The 19,007-nt window shown below is 37.3% G+C and overlaps 1 protein-coding gene across 6 annotated transcripts in view; it reads left to right on the forward strand.

Annotated features, from left to right (window-relative positions):
- FERMT2 (FERM domain containing kindlin 2) overlaps positions 1 to 19,007 on the forward strand; it is an 80,098-nt gene that overhangs the window by 48,853 nt on the left and 12,238 nt on the right. For 3 of the 6 annotated variants that reach the window (XM_055436949.2, XM_055436950.2, XM_055436952.2), the window contains exons 4-10: positions 2,976 to 3,110; positions 9,420 to 9,452; positions 9,781 to 10,006; positions 10,374 to 10,476; positions 13,008 to 13,115; positions 16,994 to 17,128; positions 17,828 to 17,877. In XM_055436949.2, the coding sequence (XP_055292924.2) occupies positions 2,976 to 3,110; positions 9,420 to 9,452; positions 9,781 to 10,006; positions 10,374 to 10,476; positions 13,008 to 13,115; positions 16,994 to 17,128; positions 17,828 to 17,877 (790 nt within the window). The remainder of the gene's footprint in view (positions 1 to 2,975; positions 3,111 to 9,419; positions 9,453 to 9,780; positions 10,007 to 10,373; positions 10,477 to 13,007; positions 13,116 to 16,993; positions 17,129 to 17,827; positions 17,878 to 19,007) is intronic. The other 3 variants (XM_055436951.2, XM_055436953.2, XM_055436954.2) reach the window with 1 other exon arrangement.

The following is a 19,007-nucleotide window of genomic DNA, read 5'->3' on the forward strand; positions in this document are numbered from 1 at the left end:
GGAGAAGAGTCTTTTTGAGAGTCCCTTGGACTGCAAAGAGATCAAACCAATCCATCCTAAAGGAAATCAGTGCTGAATAATCATTGGAAGGACTGATGCTGGAGACACTAAGTCATGTCCAACTGTTTTGCGACCCCATGGACTGTAGTCTGCGAGGCTCTACAGTGGCCACCTGATGCAAAGAACTGACTCATTGGAAAAGATCCTGATGTTGGGAAATATTGAAGGTAGGAGGAGAACAGGGACAGCAGAGGATGAAATGGTTGGATGACATCACCGACTCAATGGACATGAGTTTTAGCAAGCTCCGGGAGTTGGTGATGGACAGAGAAGCCTGGCGTGCTGCAGTCCATGGGTCGCAAAGAATTGGGCATGACTGAGCAACTGAACTGAACTGAATTAAGAGATTTCCCTTTTCCTTTGAATTGCCATAGCACCTTTGTCCAAAATAATTGGCTGTGTCTGGATTTGTTTCTGGGTCCTCTCTTCTAATCCATTCATTTACATGTTTTATCATTTAGCCAGTAATTGCACAGTTTTAATTGCTATGGATTTATGATGTCTTAAAATTAGGTAAAATCGTGAACTTCCAGATGTTCAAGCAAGCTGGTTTTAGAAAAGGCAGAGGAACCAGAGATCAAATTGCCAACATCCACTGGATCATCAAAAAAGCAAGAGAGTTCCAGAAAAACATCTATTTCTGCTTTATTGACTATGCCAAAGCCTTTGACTGGATCACAAACTATGGAAAATTCTAGAAGAGATGGGAATACCAGACCACCTGACCTGCCTCTTGAGAAACCTGTATGCAGGTCAGGAAGCAACAGTTAGAACTGGACGTGGAACAACAGACTTGTTCCAAATGGGAAAAGAGTACGTCAAGGCTGTATATTGTCACCCTGCTTATTTAACTTATATGCAGAGTACATCATGAGAAACGCTGGGCTGGAAGAAGCACAAGCTGGAATCAAGATTGCCGGGAGAAATATCAATAACTTCAGATATGCAGATGACACCACCCTTATGGCAGAAAATGAAGAGGAACTAAAAAGCCTCTTGATGAAAGTGAAAGAGGAGAGTGGAGAAGTTGGCTTAAAGCTCAACATTCAGAAAACTAAGATCATGACATCCGGTCCCATCACTTCATGGGAAATAGATGGGGAAACAGTGGAAACAGCGTCAGACTTTATTTTGGGGGGCTCCAAAATCACTGCAGATGGTGATTGCAGCTATGAAATTAAAAGACGCTTACTCCTTGGAAGGAAAGTTATGACCAACCTAGATAGTATATTAAAAAGCAGAGACATTACTTTGCCAACAAAAGTCTGTCTAGTCAAGGCTATGGTTTTTCCAGTGGCCATGTTGTGAGATGTGAGAGTTGGACTGTGAAGAAAGCTGAGCACAGAAGAATTGATGCTGTTGAACTGTGGTGCTGGAGAAGACTCTTGAGAGTCCCTTGGACTGCAAGGAGATCCAACCAGTCCATTCTAAAGGAGATCAGTCCTGGGTGTTCATTGGAAGGACTGATGCTAAAGCTGAAACTCCAATACGTTGGCTACCTCATGCGAAGAGTTGACTCATTGGAAAAGACTCTGATGCTGGGAGGGATTGCGGGCAGGAGGAGAAGGGGATGACAGAGGATGAGATGGTTGAATGGCATCAGCGACTCGATGGACGTGAGTTTGAATGAACTCCGGGAGTTGGTGATGGACAGGGAGGCCTGGCGTGATGCAATTCATAGGGTCGCAAAGAGTCGGACACGACTGAGCAACTGAACTGAACTGAAAATCAGGTAGTTTAAGTCTTCCAATTTTATTCTTTTTCAAAATTGCTTTCACTATTATAAAATTTATAAGGAAATGAGAACAATTCTACAGTCAAATTGTTCAGAAGAGTAAGCTGGAATTTGGATTAGAATTTCATCGAATCTTTAACTCCATTTGGGAGGAACTGACTTCTTATCGGGCTTCCCTGGTGGCTCAGTGGTAAAGAATCTGCCTCCCAATGCAGGAGAGGCAGGTTTGATCCCTGGGTCCGGAAGATCCCTTGGGGCAGAAATTGGCAGCCTACTCCAGTATTCTTGCCTGGGAAATCCCATGGACAGAGGAACCTCACAGACTACAGTCCATGGGGTCGCAAAAGAGTTGGACATGACTTGGTGTCTAAACAACATCACTGACTTCTTAGTCATTCCTGCTGTTTATGGACATGGTATATAGTATGTAATGTAATATATAAACTTATTGGGGTCATTTTTAATTCTTTTTGTGTAGCCATTTTGCTTCTTATATATTTTTTGGTTTTTTAAAACCCACTTGGTGATTTTCTTTTTTTTTTTTTTGATGGGCGACAACTTTATACTCCTAACTATCACTAACTGTGCAATTAGAGACACGGAATTGTAGAAGAGCAGACAGCAGACATAGGAAAACATCAGTCTTCATTATTTTGCCCATTTTTTCATTATGTGTACACATCAGGTTCTTCATGTGAAAATGAATAGAATAAACTCAGAAACTTACAGATATTTGGTATCAAGGTAGGAAAGTTTGAGTTGATTAAAATTTTGAGATTTGGTAATGGTGTGAAAATATTTTCTTTACATTTAGTTCATATATCTAGTATAACATATATAGAATGAAGCAACCTATAATAAAACCTTAATTACATAGTTTTGGTTTAAAATATGTATAAATAAGAGGTCTATTATTTTCTTTCTGTACCATAGTATTATCTTTCTACTGGGTAACTACATTTATTGAATAGTTACTAATTAAGTGTGCTTTGGTATATTGTTTTTAAAAGTGCCCTATTCTAGTGTTTTGCATGGCATTAGTGTCTGGCAAAATACAAGCATGCACAGAAGGAAATTACAAGTTCTTGTTTTGAAATGGATTCATAGATTTACCAAGTGTAATGTGTTTAAACTTTCCATTATCCCAGTAAAATAATGTTTTTTTTCTTAATTGTAACAGACATCAGACATCCTGAAGAGCTTTCTCTATTGAAAAAACCCAGAGATCCAACAAAGAAAAAAAAGAAAAAGCTAGATGACCAATCTGAAGATGAGGCACTTGAACTGGAGGGGCCTCTTATCACTCCTGGATCAGGTGCGTCTTTGACTAAGCATGGTTCAGTGTGAGAACCATGAGAGCTGTATGCCTCTGTGTGTGTGTGAGTGTGTGTATTTGAAATACAGTTGATTTACAGTATCGTGTTAGTTTCATGTATTGCAGCGCGATGATTCATTTATACACACATGTGTAGAATATATATATACATATTCGTTTTCGGGTTCTTTTCCCTTATAGGTTATTAAAAAATATTGAGTACAGTTCCCTGTGCTGTACAGTAGGTCTTCCTGTGTGTTTTTTATATCAGTATAAATGGACTGAATAGTCTGGAGAGTGGTCAGGTTAAAGAACACTCTCCTTCTGCATCTTTTCCCTCAATCTTTAAATCATCACTAGAGTCTGTCACATGCGGATCATCGTGTCAGGTGTTCGTAGTTGAACCAATAATAAGAAAATCTGGTTCTGTGCTCAGGAAAAGTCAAAAGGAGTACCTTAACTTGCCTCAGTTCTTGGCATTGTGGAAACTGGAGGGTTTTTTTAGCATTTAGTTCCATTTTGGATGTATTTTGTGGAAACCACCACTCTTTGGTTAAGACATTATTACTTTTATCAGGTTACCTAAAACTTCTATGCTTTGCATACGCTAGTCTCTTAGTGCCTCTCTCTTTTCTTGAAGAAGCTTTCTCAGATTTCCTTCCATTACCTCCCCAACCTGAATTAGGTATCCTACTGACATAAGTCACCAGACTTTTCTGTGTTTGGTATTGTATTATGTGTTCTCCCCTAATAATTGTGAGGTCCTGCATGAAGAGCCTGTTTCTTACCTTTCTGTTACTAGGACCTAACTCAGCATATGGCATACAGTAGGAACATGGGCAGTGTCTGTTGAGAAGTTAGATGACTAATCAATTAGATTACATGGCTCTTTGGTTCCTGAAAATTAGTTTTCCATGTTTCCATTGGCTGCACATTTATAAATCCATTTTTTAGGATCTCAGAAGCATATAAATAAACTAATTTTACTAATTCAGTTTATTGCTGTTTTTTAAAATTCTGGGGTGATGATGATGGTAGTGAAAGTAAACAGTGAACAGAGACTTATGTATGCCCAGAACTATTTCACACACTTTACCCATGGAAACTCATTTAATTCTCCCTACAACCCATCAAAGTGGATTATGTTATTATTCACATGTAAGGATGAAAATATTATGGCACAGTAAGATTCAGTTTAGTCGCTCAATCATGTCTGACTCTTTGCTAACAGTAAGTTTAGGAGCCATACAAAAGGCTAAGCACCAAAAAATTGATGCTTTCCAATTGTGGTGCTGAAGAAAACTCTTGAGAGTCTCTTGGATTACAAGGAGAGCAAACCAGTCGATCCTAAAGGAAATCAATCCTGAATGTTCATTAGAAGGACTAATGCTGAACCTCCAGTACTCTGGCCACGTGATGCGAAGAGCCAACTCACTGGAAAAGACCCTGATACTGGGAAAGACTGAGGGCAGGAGAAGAGGGAGGCCGAGGATGAGATGGATAGATAGCATCATCAACTCAGTGGACATGAATTTGAGCAAACTCTGGGAGATGGTGAGGGAAAAGGAAACCTGCTGTGCTACCGTCCATGGGGTCGCAAAGAGTCAGACATAGCAACTGAACAGCAAAGATTAGGAACATCTAAGGTCACATACCTTGTAACCTTTATGTCACTACTCATGTACTGAGTACATCTGAGAACTACCAAGAAATAAGATAGTCTTTACTCTTAAGTAATTTATAGACCAGTGGGAAACCGTAGTTACTGTATTTAAGGAAGTAATACATAAATGTTAAATGAATATTATAGAAATAATGTTGTAAGAATTCAGAAGACAAAACAATTCCAAGTAGGGTGTATTCAGTTTTCAGGTTGGGGAAGTAAGTTTGTGAATTGGCTAGGATTCCAGTGGCTAGGATTTTGATAGGAAGAATAGGTGATGCAAGTAGAAAGAATGATATTAACAGAGAACATCCTGGCAAAACAAAAGTACAGGTTGTGTAAATAAACCATTTGAGCCAGTTCATGGGGGAGAGACCTCCAAGGAACTTTTGGATCGCACTGGAGGGTATTTAATGTCAGGCTGAGGAATATAGGCTAGTGCATTGTAGAGTCACTGCTTTCTGAATATAGTAAAAATAAACAAATCATTACTTAGAAAGAATATCAAATTTAATTCCAATAAAATGTGTGAAGGAGGGAATGAGGGGAAAGAGTAGTGGTAGAGCCTACAGATTAAGGAAGTCAAAGAGAGTAAAAGAATGTGTCTGTCATTAGAATACAATTAAAATCTGATTTAGACTTGATGGTTTATATAGATGAAGCCATGTGACAGAATCTCTGCTTTCAGGTTTTTTTTTTTTTTTTTTTTAGTTTAAATGAAAACTCACTCAATTCTTAAGATGAAGAACTACATAGAAAGGTATATTTATGGGATGATTTTAGAGTGGTTGAAATCAGGCAGGATTGGTCTTAGAACTGCAAGGAAGAGCTTTTATATAGTGCTTTAAGAAAAGACAATTAGAAGACAAAAGATAATGAATTAAGACAAGGGAAAGCTACAAATATTTTAGAGTAAGTAACTGGGTTTCTTTTCTTTCTTGTTTTAAATTGAGGTGTTACATATAGTAAAATGAACAGATTTTAAATTATAGATGAATATTTGCCGATGCATACAACTTGTCACCACCCAGAACTAGGTACAGCATGTAACATGATAGCAAGACTCCAGAAGGTCTCGTGCATGCCTTTTCCTGTGCCTCTCTCACCACAGAATAGTGTTGGGCTGGTTCTTGAACCTCGTGTGAATGGAATCATACACTGTGTGTGCTCTCTTGTGTCTGTGAAGTGACTGTTTTCAGTTGAAGGAGTTTTTTTTTTTTTAATAAGCTTTAGTTGTCTACAGCCAAGCAGTTTAAAAACATTTGAGGAGTTGATGTGAAATGCTGAGAAAGTACGCAAAGATAGCGATATGTAGAGGGGCTGATTATCTGTGGAGAAGCCCCATACACACATGAAAAGTAATGAGATTAATTTTTAAAAGAAATACTAAATATCAAGTTTGCCTGCTTTTATGATTTCTCAGTCATATTGGTCAATGTTTGGACCAAATGCCGACAGATTTGATCAGTTGCATATTATGTTCATATAAATAGCAACAGGTCTGTACATCTCAGCTTATGACGTCTTCTCGGGGTCAGACACTGCTCAGTGCTACACAGAGGTTCCTGTACCGCAGGGTGTGGTAAGGAATAGGTGTAATTTTCATTCTACTGAGGCAGAAACAGGCTCAGTTTCCTTTAGTGCCTGTGTACTTCCTGAGTTATGAGCATCTATGTGAGCATGGTTTACAATTATGTATTTATGTGTTTGTGTATTTTCATTTCATCCTTACAGAACATCTGTGATTTTGGTGGCATTATCCCCGCTTTACTTACAAGGAAAGAACATTACAAGGGTTAAGTAATTTTCCCAAGGTCACAAAGCTAATCAGGGACACAGCTAGGACTCAAATCCAGACTGGTCTGGGTCTAGCACTCATGTGTTGAACCATTATGTAACATCGTTTCTCCAGTTTTTAATATTTAAAGGCGAATACTTTGTGAATTCTAATAGGAATATTTGATAAAATATTGGTGTGTAAATTATACTACAAGAAAGTTTTTTTTATTTAATGTTTCAAAAGGTAAAATATCATGAGTGAATTAGCAATTCTCAGACTTTAGTCAGATTCTTAAACAGAAATATGATAAAGTTCTGAGTGTTTACATACCTTGTTTACAGGCTGTGCCCAGGTGACACACTCTCTAGTGCTTTGCCACTTGCTCGCTGTAGCTAGGTAAATATCTAATCTCCAGGTACCTGTGAGGAGGGAACCCTTTGAAGTAGCCTGATCCCATGTCTGGGGGAAACAATTTTTCCATGTAAGAATTAACTTTACTGTTTAATGCTGATTTACAGATTACTAATCAGGATTTACTATGGAAGTAGAAAATTACTTCATTAGGAACTTTTCTAGGAGCAGCTCGACAAAGGAAAAGTCTGGGTCATAAGGTAATCGAGAAAGTCAGGAAAATCACCATGCAGGATGCCGTTGTTCCTAACTAGAATTTGCCATTTTAAACATCAAAGCATTTTTTAAAAACTATTCTTTAATTATAAAAGTAATGAGTTTTTAATATTTATAGTAGATGGCCCATACTATAGTGCTTGTTAAAGTCTTTATTTCTCACCCATATAGTTTTTAAGTTATCATTCTGTGGTGTTCAGCAAACTCATATATTTTGTTGCTGAGTACATACGCTAATGGTTTAAATTGGGCAATCAGGAATACAGGCTGGTTGAGATTGTCACTGAACTGGGACTTAAAAGGAATTTAAAATGCACATACCCTCTGACCTAGCAGTGCTGCTGGAATTGGGAAATAAGTACAAAAATATTTATTGGAATGCACTGTCTGCGGTAGCAGTGGCAACGTCAGTAATAAAACTCTAAAATGAATAAATGCACACCGATTGGGAATGGCTTAAATAAGTTATGGTACCTGGGAGGCAGTGTGTTTAGCTGCAGTCGAGTTGGACTGCTGATTTATACTTGGCTCTGCAACTTAATAGTTCTTGACATTGGACAAATAATATGAACTTCTCTGTGCCTCAGTGTGCTCCTCTCAAGTGACGACAATAAGACTGTTGAGAACACCTACATGAGCTATTACTGTAGGCTGCCTCACAACAAATGGGAAAATGAAGTGAAAGTACGGAATGTAGATTATACAAAGTATAGGTAAATAAGAAGGAAAGGAATCGACTTAATGGCTGATTCTATTAGGTGTTGCGTAATGTAGGGGAATATATTTTGTTTTAGAAACTTCGTAAAGACGTTTCATTTCCACACCTTATTTACATATATAGTCTCTGTAGCAGAATTATCCTTTGCCCAATTGAGCTGGAGTATTGTTCTCAGCCCTTTTATAAGTAACTCTTTCACACAATGCCCTTGTATTTTAAGGTTCTTTACTTTACAGCTAAATATTCCAGTGTTCTTCCTCAAAGGCTAAAAGGGAACATTACAGCCTTCTTTGTTTCTTCACATTCTACGTGTTCACATTCTACAAATTGTTTTAGCATTCATTGGGAGAACACATTTAGAGGTATCACATCAGATAACCCTGGGGTTCAGTTCAGTTCAGTCGCTCAGTCGTGTCCGACTCTCTGCGACCCCATGAATCACAGCATGCCAGGCCTCCCTGTCCATCACCAACTCCCGGAGTTCACTCAAACTCATGCCCACAGAGTCGGTGATGCCATCCAGCCATTTGTTTTGTTGTTTTTTTATTTTTTTTATGTTCTCTTCCTAGACTCTGTCTTGACAACTTTAAACATCTCTAGCCTCACCATCACTTTTTCATGGGTAGTTGTTTCTGTCATTCTGTATTTATGGGTGGTGTATAGTTAGAGATGACAGGAAAGAAATTCCTAAGCATATTCCTAAATTAGGTAAGGAAAACAGCTATTTCATTAACAGCATCCATTTAACAATGTGACACCCATTTACACATTTTCTTTTTAAAAATTATTACTACAGAATAAAATATATTAACAGAGTTGGAACTTTGAAGGGGATGCTTTTGCTTAATGTCATTCTGAATTTTTTTTAAGTCTTAATCAAATCTCAGTTTTTATAGTTTAAATGACAGAGAATAGACCATCAGTGGACTAATTCAACAATTGTTTTTTTTTTTAATGTAGCCTCTTTTTTTAAAAGAAGTATTTTTAAAAAGTATGCCTAGCCCTTTAACACTGAGGAAGCTGAAGATTAAAAAGATAATATCTCTGTAACTTCAGGGGATTAAATATAAAATGCACTTTTGTTAGCCTCTTTCTAGGGCAAAATTTATATATCCTTTTGCTTTAATATTTTATTTGTAACTGTTATAGCCAGTTCAACTATTCATTGAAAAAACAACATAAAATTATTATCTTAATTTATGTGAATTTATTCAGTTACATTGAGCTGTCTTAAAACAGGGTATGGTGATTTCAGAGGGTGATAAATATACATGTTTGTCACTAAACACATGTCAAGAGCACAACCTCATTGTTTTGAGTTGAAAAAAGCTCATTTTAGGTTATAGCTTCTAAGGTTCTTTACTCTTAAATTCACTTAAAATATTTATTTCAGTTTATGATTCGCAGTTAGGAAAAATCTGTTTTCCTTTTCCCATTTTCTTTTCATTTTCATTCTTTGTTTCTGTCTTCTATTGTTGCCTTTCCTTTACCTTCTGAACTCCTTTCTTTCCTTTCCTATAGGCACTGATGTTCTTTACATTGGCCCTCTGAAAGGTGAGCCTTGGCACAATTAAAAAGCAAAAGTGTTGGTCTGTCTGCTTCAGCAATATCCTTAACTTATTCTAACTCTCTTGAACTGTTTTCCCTAGAATTTCTACCAGCTTAATTATATTTTTGACCTTATTGTTACATGTTCTTAATGCTATTCAAGTAAAGTTAACTTCATGTGTTTCTAAGGCAGGTAAAATAATGTACTAAAGCTTTTCCTTCCAGAACGAAGTTTGTGTTTCACAGTATATTTGACATCATTATAGCATGTATTACTGAAAACTAAGATAACTATACTTCATACTTACAACCTATTTTTCACATTATTTATTAGGAAGTATATATTCAAGCCCAGGACTTTATAGTAAAACAATGACCCCTACTTACGATGCTCATGATGGAAGCCCCTTGTCACCAACTTCTGCATGGTTTGGTGACAGTGCTTTGTCAGAAGGCAACCCTGGTATACTTGCTGTCAGTCAGCCGATAACATCACCAGAAATCTTGGCGAAAATGTTCAAACCTCAAGCCCTTCTTGACAAAGCAAAAATCAACCAAGGGTAAGTTTTTGTTTTATTTTTGTTGTTGTTTTGCTGTTGCAAATTACAAGGTTTTTTTTAGTTGAAGCATAGTTGATTTACAATATCATGTTTCAGTTGTGCAGCACAGCAGTTCCGTTTCATATATATGCACGTGTGTGTGTCCGTCTGTATGTGTGACTGAATACAGTTGTATAATAGGTCCTTGTTGGTTGTCTTGTTTTATAAATAGTAGTGTATATATGTTAATCCTAGCCTCCTAATTTATCCCTCCCAACCAAGGGTAAGTTTTAAGATAGAGATACAATTTAAGAATTTCTTTATCTACATAGAGGTAGAAAATTAATTCTGTCTTGCTCTGTTCCACTGTGTTTGTTAATTTGTCCAGGTGGCTTGATTCCTCAAGATCTCTCATGGAACAGGATGTGAAGGAAAATGAGGCCTTGCTGCTCCGATTCAAGTATTACAGCTTTTTTGATTTGAATCCAAAGGTACCGAGGGTTTAGAGGGATCTCTTTTTGTTTCTCTTTGTTTCTTGGAAGTTGGTGGGGTAAGGAATTGCTTGGATATGGATAGCAAGCCTTGAATATAATATTAGAAACTCAAAACTTTGGACACAATTGCTGGTATTTTAAAGAAGTCTATTGTTTTAGTAGGTTGGAAGCATAACTAAACCCTTTTCTGTTAAGATAATTGAATTGTTGGTTGATTTGTATTTTTCAACTTTCTTTTATATTGAAATATAGTTGGTTAACAATGTTGTGGTAGTTTCAGGTGTATAATGAAGTAATTCAGTTATACATGTATCTATTCTTTTTCAAATTCTTTTCCCATTTAGATTGTTAGGTAATATTGAGCAGAGTTCTTTGTGCTGTACAGTAGGTCCTTCTTGGTTATAACTTCTAAATACAGTAGTGTGTACATGTCAATCCCGAACTCCCTAACTATTCTTTCTGCCACTCTTCCCCACTGGTAACCATAAGTTTGTTCTGTAAGGCTGTCTGTTTCTGTTTGGTAAGTTCTTTGTATCATTTCTTTTTAGAATCTGCTTATAAGCGATATCATACCATACTTTTCTTTCTCTGTCTGACTGACTTCACTCAGGATGACAATCTCGGTTTCCTCCATGTTGCTGCAGATAGCATTATTTCACTTTTTTTTAAAGATTTATTCATTTTGTTTTAGTTTCGGCTGCGCTGGGTCTTTGCTGCTGTGCGTGGGCTTCCTCTAGTCTGGCACGCAGAGGCTGGTCTCTCGTTGTGGCGCACGGGCTTCTCGTTGCAGAGCACAGGCTCCAGAGCGCACAAACCCAGTAGTTGTGGTGCACAGGCTCAGCTGCTCCGCAGTGCGTGGGATCTTCTGGACCAGGGATTGAACTAGTGTGCCCAGCATTTAAGGCGTATTCCTAACCACTGGATCACCAGGGAAGCCTTGTTTTATTCTTTTTAATGACTTCGTAATATTCCGTTGTATAAATGGGCCACATCCTCTTTAGCCATTCCTCTGTTGATGGATATTAGGTTGCTTCCCTGTCTTGGCTATTGTAAGCAGTGCTGCAATGAACATAGGCTTGCGTGAATCCTTTTTGACCATGTTTTTCTCTGGATATATGCCCAGGAGTGGGATTGCGGGATCATATGGTAGCTACATCTTTAGTTTTTTAAGGAACCTCCATACTGTATTCCATGGTTTGTATTTACTACAGAGTTGGTAAAGTTAGTTTATGTTTTTTAACCTCTCTTCACCTCTACTTCAGGTAGAAGAAAAGTTTTCTGAAAGATTACCTATTCCATTACTTCCAAATTTCTAATTATATATCCCAGATGTTGCTTCAAAAAAATTCTTTTTAAGTCTACATTTCTCTCAGTTTCACAGCCAAACATTCTAATATGTTTTTACTGTCGAGTGGTTGTCATCATCTCTGCTACTGAAATATTGTGCTTTTCTGATAAGGTGTAAATTTGCTATAAAATCTGGAGTGTTTCCTCCAGAAAACATATGACACAGAGGTTTGGATCTTCTGCTTTCATATCATCCTACGGGGGGGGACTTCTCTTGTCTGCCTCTCATACTTTTTATGTCAAGATTGTAGCCTAGATTTTAATCTATGTATTTATCATCTTAAATTATGTGTTTAAATAATATTTTGTACAATACTAAAATGTATATAGAATTATAAAAAATCATTTTAATTCTTTTTTAGGCTATATCATACCTAATTTTGGTAAAGCCAAAGTTTTCTAGGAACATAGTTACATTTGTATGGGGTAGGAGGGAGCTATGCATTTTGTTACTATTCTAAGATATATTACTACAGGTTTTTATTGATATAACTGGATAATTCAGTAACACTTAAGTAAGTCTTTTCCACAAATGTGTGTGCGCCCTTTATTTTGAAGTTTTAAAATAATTACTGTTTCCAAGGACTTGTTACTTTGTCTGGGTATGCATTTCCACAGTAAGCAAGATGTTCCGTGAGATAATTAATTTACTCTGTGATTATGACATGTTAGTGTAAGTTGCAAAACAGTACTGAAAAGCAGTCAGTTCTGCCTTACTTTAATGTCTTCAAGTTAAATTCCTTTTGTTAAGGGCTAGTATACCTAATGGTTATTACCCTGGAAAATAACATACAGAATCTACTTCTAATACTGAATATGTAAAAATCTATTGGCATATTTTAATGCCATTTTTTAATGAAAAATTAGAGATGGTGTATATAGATATGTATAACCCTAAGGGTAGCTTTTTTCCTTATTGCTAATGTTAAAGGATGCTGGGAAAGGTTGGGGGCGGGAGGAGAAGGGGACGACGGAGAATGAGATGGCTGGATGGCATCACCGACTCTGTGGACATGAGTTTGAGTGTACTCCGGGAGTTGGTGATGGACAGGGAGGCCTGGCGTGCTGTAATTCATGGGGTCGCGGAGAGTCGGACACGACTGAGCGACTGAACTGAACTGAACTGAACTGAATGTTAAAGGTAACATATTACAAGAGAATTGTGTCTCTTTTTGCTGCAGTATGATGCAATCAGAATCAATCAGCTTTATGAGCAGGCCAAATGGGCTATTCTCTTGGAAGAAATTGAATGCACCGAAGAAGAAATGATGATGTTTGCAGCCTTGCAGGTAGTGAAGAGTATTGGTAAATTAGACTTTAAAGGGGAATGGGTAGGGGATTATTTACATGGTAAAGTGGCATAGTAATTCCAGTAGTATTTTGATATAATGTTTTATTTTTTGCTATGTAGAAAGTGAATAGACACTTAGAAGGCAAAATATGTGAATTTATTTTTTTTGTCTTATGTAAGAGTTTAGTGGTATACTTAAATAGTTACTTTTCTATATCCTCTGACCCCCAGATCTATATTAGCTTAAAACTATCCAGTTTTTCCCTGGAAATAAAATCCATATTAAAAATCAGATTTCTGAAATGAAGCCTTGCATAACTTCATAAATAACTGGGAATGGTAATATTTGTAAAATGGGCTGTGGCAGAAATGAATACCTTTTAAGATGATAAAATTTTAATAGACTAGTAAAACTAAACATAAATAAGTCTTTAGAATGACAGTTCCTTAAGAAGCAAGTAACCAACGTTAAACTAGTATTTTTCCAAATGTGGATCTTGCATACCACCTATTTCAGAAATATAGTAGGGCTTACTAAGAAATTAATGTCCACTGATCTCCCCTCTGGTAAAGTAATATTAGGATAGCACCCACAGTTCCGCATTCTTAGAGACACTGAGGTCTGACTGACCACTAGATTAATCTTTGCAGATGAATCATTTCAGATATCTAAGTGTTCTCGGATTATGGTGGAATTCCATTTTCACATGAAGTTCTGATTAAGTTGATGTTCTTTGAGTACTATAAGCAAAAAGAACGTTTAGTTTTGAATGTCTTTTACTTTAACAGTGATTTAATTTCTTCATTAGAACACAAATAAAAATGCTCTCCATCTTCCAAATGCTTTTACATACCCAGAAAAGTTTCTCAGTTAAGACTCACAATATTGTTTTTTCGAGAGGAAGAACAGCTCATTTCTTCTTTGTTTACGTTCTAAAAGAGGGAAATCAAAATGAACCCCAGACAGAAAATGAATGACAGATGAATTGGTTTAATTATTTATTTTCTAAAGACTTGCTTAATCAGTTACAACTTTATGTTTCTGGATCATTAAGGCCACCTGAGGAATTTCTTGAATTAAATTCTGTAACAGTTTTTGGAAAATATCTCACTTGGTTACAGCATTGTCTCTACATTTTTCCCATTTAGAGTAAGGGCTTTTAATTCTCTAGGGAAAATTTTGCTGATGACAAAGTACTAAGAAAACTTGTAAAATGTATATGGAGAAAACCACAGCTTTTCTTATATATTATTTCATTTTTTAAAAAAAGCCAACAGTGCCCAGCACATAGTAGGTGTTCAAAAAATAGTTATTGAATGAGTGTACACATAGTCATATTGTCACAGAAATAGGACTATTCTGCAGCTTTCCCCAGCTCCCACCCCATCCAGTAAACATTAGATATTCCATTTCGATTCAGTAGAAAAACACCTCAGAATGCTGGATTTTAATTCATGGAGTCTGAGTGCCCCAAAGCATAGCTTTCTCTGGACCGTTTTAGAATCTAGATTCAGTGAGAGAAATTTGGGCTACAAATCCCCTGAGTTGTTAGAAGCCTTCCCAGAGACTGACCCAAAGCCTCTTGGAAGCCATCCAGCACAAGAAGAGGGAAACTCGGAAAATATGGCATGGAGATGCCTAGTATTTTTTATTTTAGACATAGGCTGCACCCTGAACTATTCTTATTAGAGCTTCTGGTTCCTTGTGTAAAATAAATCTACAGTAATAAAAAGAAACAAAGTACTTCAAAGTAAGAAGCTGTGGATTTTGAAAAGTTAGAAAAGTTAGTAACACTGTTTTTTAAGCATTTAGGTCCAGTGATGTATTGTAACATTTAACAGATGCCCCATGCACATTTGAAAGCAAAGCTGAATTTTATGACCAGTCCCATTCACAGCTAGGATTTCTCCAGCATAACTCATAAGGACCTTCTGCATCAGATCATCTAAGGCACTTAGCAGCCTGGAACCCAGGCTGGACTCCAGATTTGCTGAGTCAAAATTTCTGAGGCTGAACCTGAGCATCTCTATGTTTAACCAGCTCTCCATATGCTTCTTATTATACTCTGATGTTTGAGACCACTGCCTGAGAGCCTCAACCTACCTCCTTTTCCATGGTTTGTGAATATGAAAGTTTCTACCATTATAAGGATCTCATTTCAGCACAACTGAAGATAGAGCCAGAGAGTAGTTGTTAGTCGCTAAGTTTGTGATCCCGTAGACTGTAGCCCAACTGTAATCCATAGACTAGCCCAGCAGTAGTCTTCTGTCCATGGGATTTCTCAGGCAAGAATACAGGAGTGGGTTGCCGTTTCCTTCTCCAGGGGATCTTCCCGACCCAGGGGTCGAACCTGTGTCTCCTGCATTGGCAGGCGGGTTCTTTACTACTGAGCCACAAGGGAAGCCATAGTTAGAGACTAATCATTATTAATTCACTAAATCTTAAAATAGAGGAACCTATAGGTCCGTCTAGTCAAGGCTATGGTTTTTCCCATGGTCATGTATGGATGTGAGAGTTGGACTGTGAAGAAAGCTGAGCGCTGCAGAATTGATGCTTTTGAACTGTGGTGCTGGAGAAGACTCTTGAGAGTCCCTTGGACTTCAAGGAAATCCAACCAGTCCATTCTAAAGGAGATCAATCCTGGGTGTTCATTGGAAGGACTTGTGCTAAAGCTGAAACTGCAATACTTTGGCCACCTCATGCGACGAGTTGACTCACTGGAAAAGAGTCTGATGCTGGGAGGGATTGGGGGTAGGAGGAGACGGGGACAGCAGAGGATGAGATGGCTGGATGGCATCACTGACTCGATAGACATGAGTTTGAGTGAACTCTGGGAGTTGGTGATGGACAGGGAGGCCTGGCGTGCTGTGGTTCATGGGGTCGCAAAGAGTCGGACACGACTAAGTGATTGAACTGAACTGAACTGATTGGCCTCTATTAGTTAATTAGATACTTGGCTTCAGCATTAGTTTACTAATTGTTCCCATGAACAGATTGTATTTGGTGAATGAATCCTTAAGAAATATAGATTGCTACTTATTTAGTGCTCTGAAAGATAATTAAGTGATTTAAAAGTTCAGCTTAACTTTGTATAAAACCTCTTAAGTTTAGCATCAGTATCTAATCATTAATATTTGTTCTAAACCATTTATCCAAGTGTGTTTAAAATCATGACTAGTTCTACACCCAAAGATTTTTTTATATGCATATAGGAGGACTTATCACTACTCATTATGTATATACATATATGTATATGTGAGTATTCATGTGTGTCAAGGGTGGTGTATGTATTCACATATAAACATGTTTATTCTTATGTATAAATGACAATGTAAATTAGGTTTTCAGCATTGAATTGAAGATGGGGGTGGGGGGCAGTGGAACTTTAGTTTTCAACATAATGGCGATAACTGACTTCCCGCTGCAGGGTAATAGTACCCAGCAGTAGTAAGTAGTAATAGTAGTAAGATAAGGTAACCAGTGTTAATGCATTTATTCAGAAGACCTTATGCATATTCTGTTCATTCATCCAGTACCTGTTGCTTCTAGCTTGCGTGCTAGACATGGAATACTGCAGCGGGGTGGGACAGTTAAAAGGCACTGCTCGTGTAGAGTTCAGTGGAAGAGTCGTTAACTCTAAATCCTAGGGATTCCTAAACTGAATTCATTTGTGCTTGTCAAAAAAATCCTCCTTTTTTGAGTAAAGATTTATTAGCAGGTTTAGGACACTGATTTCAGGTGCCATGACCATCATTTTTCTATCCTTCTAATTCTTGGGAGACTTTCAGATTAGGTGACAAAAGGCATTCAATAATCTCACTTTAAAATTCATAGTTAGAAAAATCATTTAAATAAAATGTCACTTCTGGTTTTAGTATCATATCAATAAGCTGTCAATCATGACGTCAGAGAATCATCTGAACAACAGCGACAAAGAAGTTGATGAAGTTGATGCTGCCCTTTCAGACCTGGAGATTACTTTGGAAGGGGGAAAAACATCAACAATTTTGGTAGGGTGAATCTTTTACCTATTAGTTTAGTCTGATGCTTATACCTTTTTATGGAATTCGGTTTTCATGAAGTGTTTGGGACATATAGAGAAATACTTAATGCTTTAGAGAATACAGACACAGATTTTCCAGAAATTTTCAGGGAAGTTTTTTACATTAGTCCTGTTTAGTCTACAGTGCTTCCAGCACAATAGAGAGAGACCTTCTGCTGGTACAGCCTGCACGTTCTCTTACAAGCAGTCGGAGAACGCTTCTGCAGAGGAAAAGCTAACTTCATGCCGTGGTAAAATCCGTTTATTGATCTCCAAATTTGAAATATTAAAGAAGAGGAAATAGATCTCAGTAAAATTTTTAAATGCTTAGATATTAGTTATTACAGAAGAAACACTATTCTCAGGACTGTTATGATTCAGAAAATTTCTGTATGCAGCTAGAAACAGTTTTAGCCATATTAGAATCAGCACTGCATTCTTGTGGGTTGTCTAAATCGCTGTATTGATCAAGTTTTTAATAGCTTTTTATGCCATTTGAAAATGCCTTTGTACTATATGACCATGTATATGATACCTTTAAAATCTTTATAATCTGTAATTTATGTAATTTTCCTTGTTTATTGAACAAGCTGGTTCTTAATATCAGATGCTAAACAGTTTCAAATTTTTTTAAAGTGAGAAAAAAATGTTTTCATTCTTCTCCTAGGGTGACATCACTTCCATTCCTGAACTTGCTGACTATATTAAAGTTTTCAAGTAAGTACAAAAGAGAAGGAATTCCAAATATTAATAAATAAATGTCAGTTTTATAGTCATGTTCGCATTCTTGAAATGTATGTGACTGGCAAATGCATCTGTAAAAGCATTTGCCGGTTATATGAGCACTAAATTATAATGCGAAAAAATTTTACCTTTACAAAATTGAAATTCCTGTACTTATTAAGTTGTTTTATCTGATAAATATTTTACTTAAGTCAGGGAGGAGATTGTGTAACTTTGATGGATTGCATCATGCACATTCTGAAACATACGGTTCATATAAAGCGTCCTGTCTGGGTGAAAGCAGTACATAATGAACTGCTATTTTCAGTGGTTATTTCCTTGTTCAGAGCCCCAGAATTTACTGGATTCTATTCATTTGTTCATGGGATATTTTACAACAAGATTTTAGAGTATCTTACCTAGATTTTTAAATGGTTGGTCTAGTCATACTCCGCAGAATCAAGAGAGCTAGGCATTAAGGCAGAAAGAGGAAAGGAGGTGATGTGGAATATAAGCTCTGGAATAAACCATTTATTGTAGCTGAACATAAAACAGCTCCACATAGTAACATTTCTAAGCCACTGACCTGATTTCAGATGCTGCTCCCTACCTCCACTTTGTTTTCCTTTTCCCCAGCTTTTTCATCTGCCTACACTTTTCCTTATCCTCTCTTCCCCATGCTTCATGTTTGGCATTGGAGTGGCAAGTGAAAGTCACCACGATAAGCACTTCGCGCACTTTAGACTTGCCAGGCAAACTTGCCTGTTTAGAGAGGTTCTAGAGGCAGCCCTGCGGACACCACGAACCTGCAGGTACTTACAGGACCTAGGAACCTTCCAATTATTGACATTTCCTTCACTTTTACTTTCCTGTCCTTTCCATGTGACCTGCTAGTGATCGGGACAGCTACAACTGACAGAAATACTGGAATGTTATCCTTCGGGTCTTTTTCTGCCCACTCACTGTAATATCTCCTGAGCAGATTGAGAAGAAGGGGAAAATCCAATAACAGCAACACTGAGTATAACACACAAGACGAAAGGGAACTGAACTCAGCATATATAAAACTTGGCCTCAGACTTTTGACATTGTGAGATTTTGCTGCTAAAACATAGCATTGATAA

This window comes from Moschus berezovskii, chromosome 9 (genome assembly GCF_049115385.1).
Source record: "Moschus berezovskii isolate FMDL1 chromosome 9, NW_MosBer_1.0, whole genome shotgun sequence".
In the NCBI taxonomy this organism is placed as follows: Eukaryota; Metazoa; Chordata; class Mammalia; order Artiodactyla; family Moschidae; genus Moschus; species Moschus berezovskii.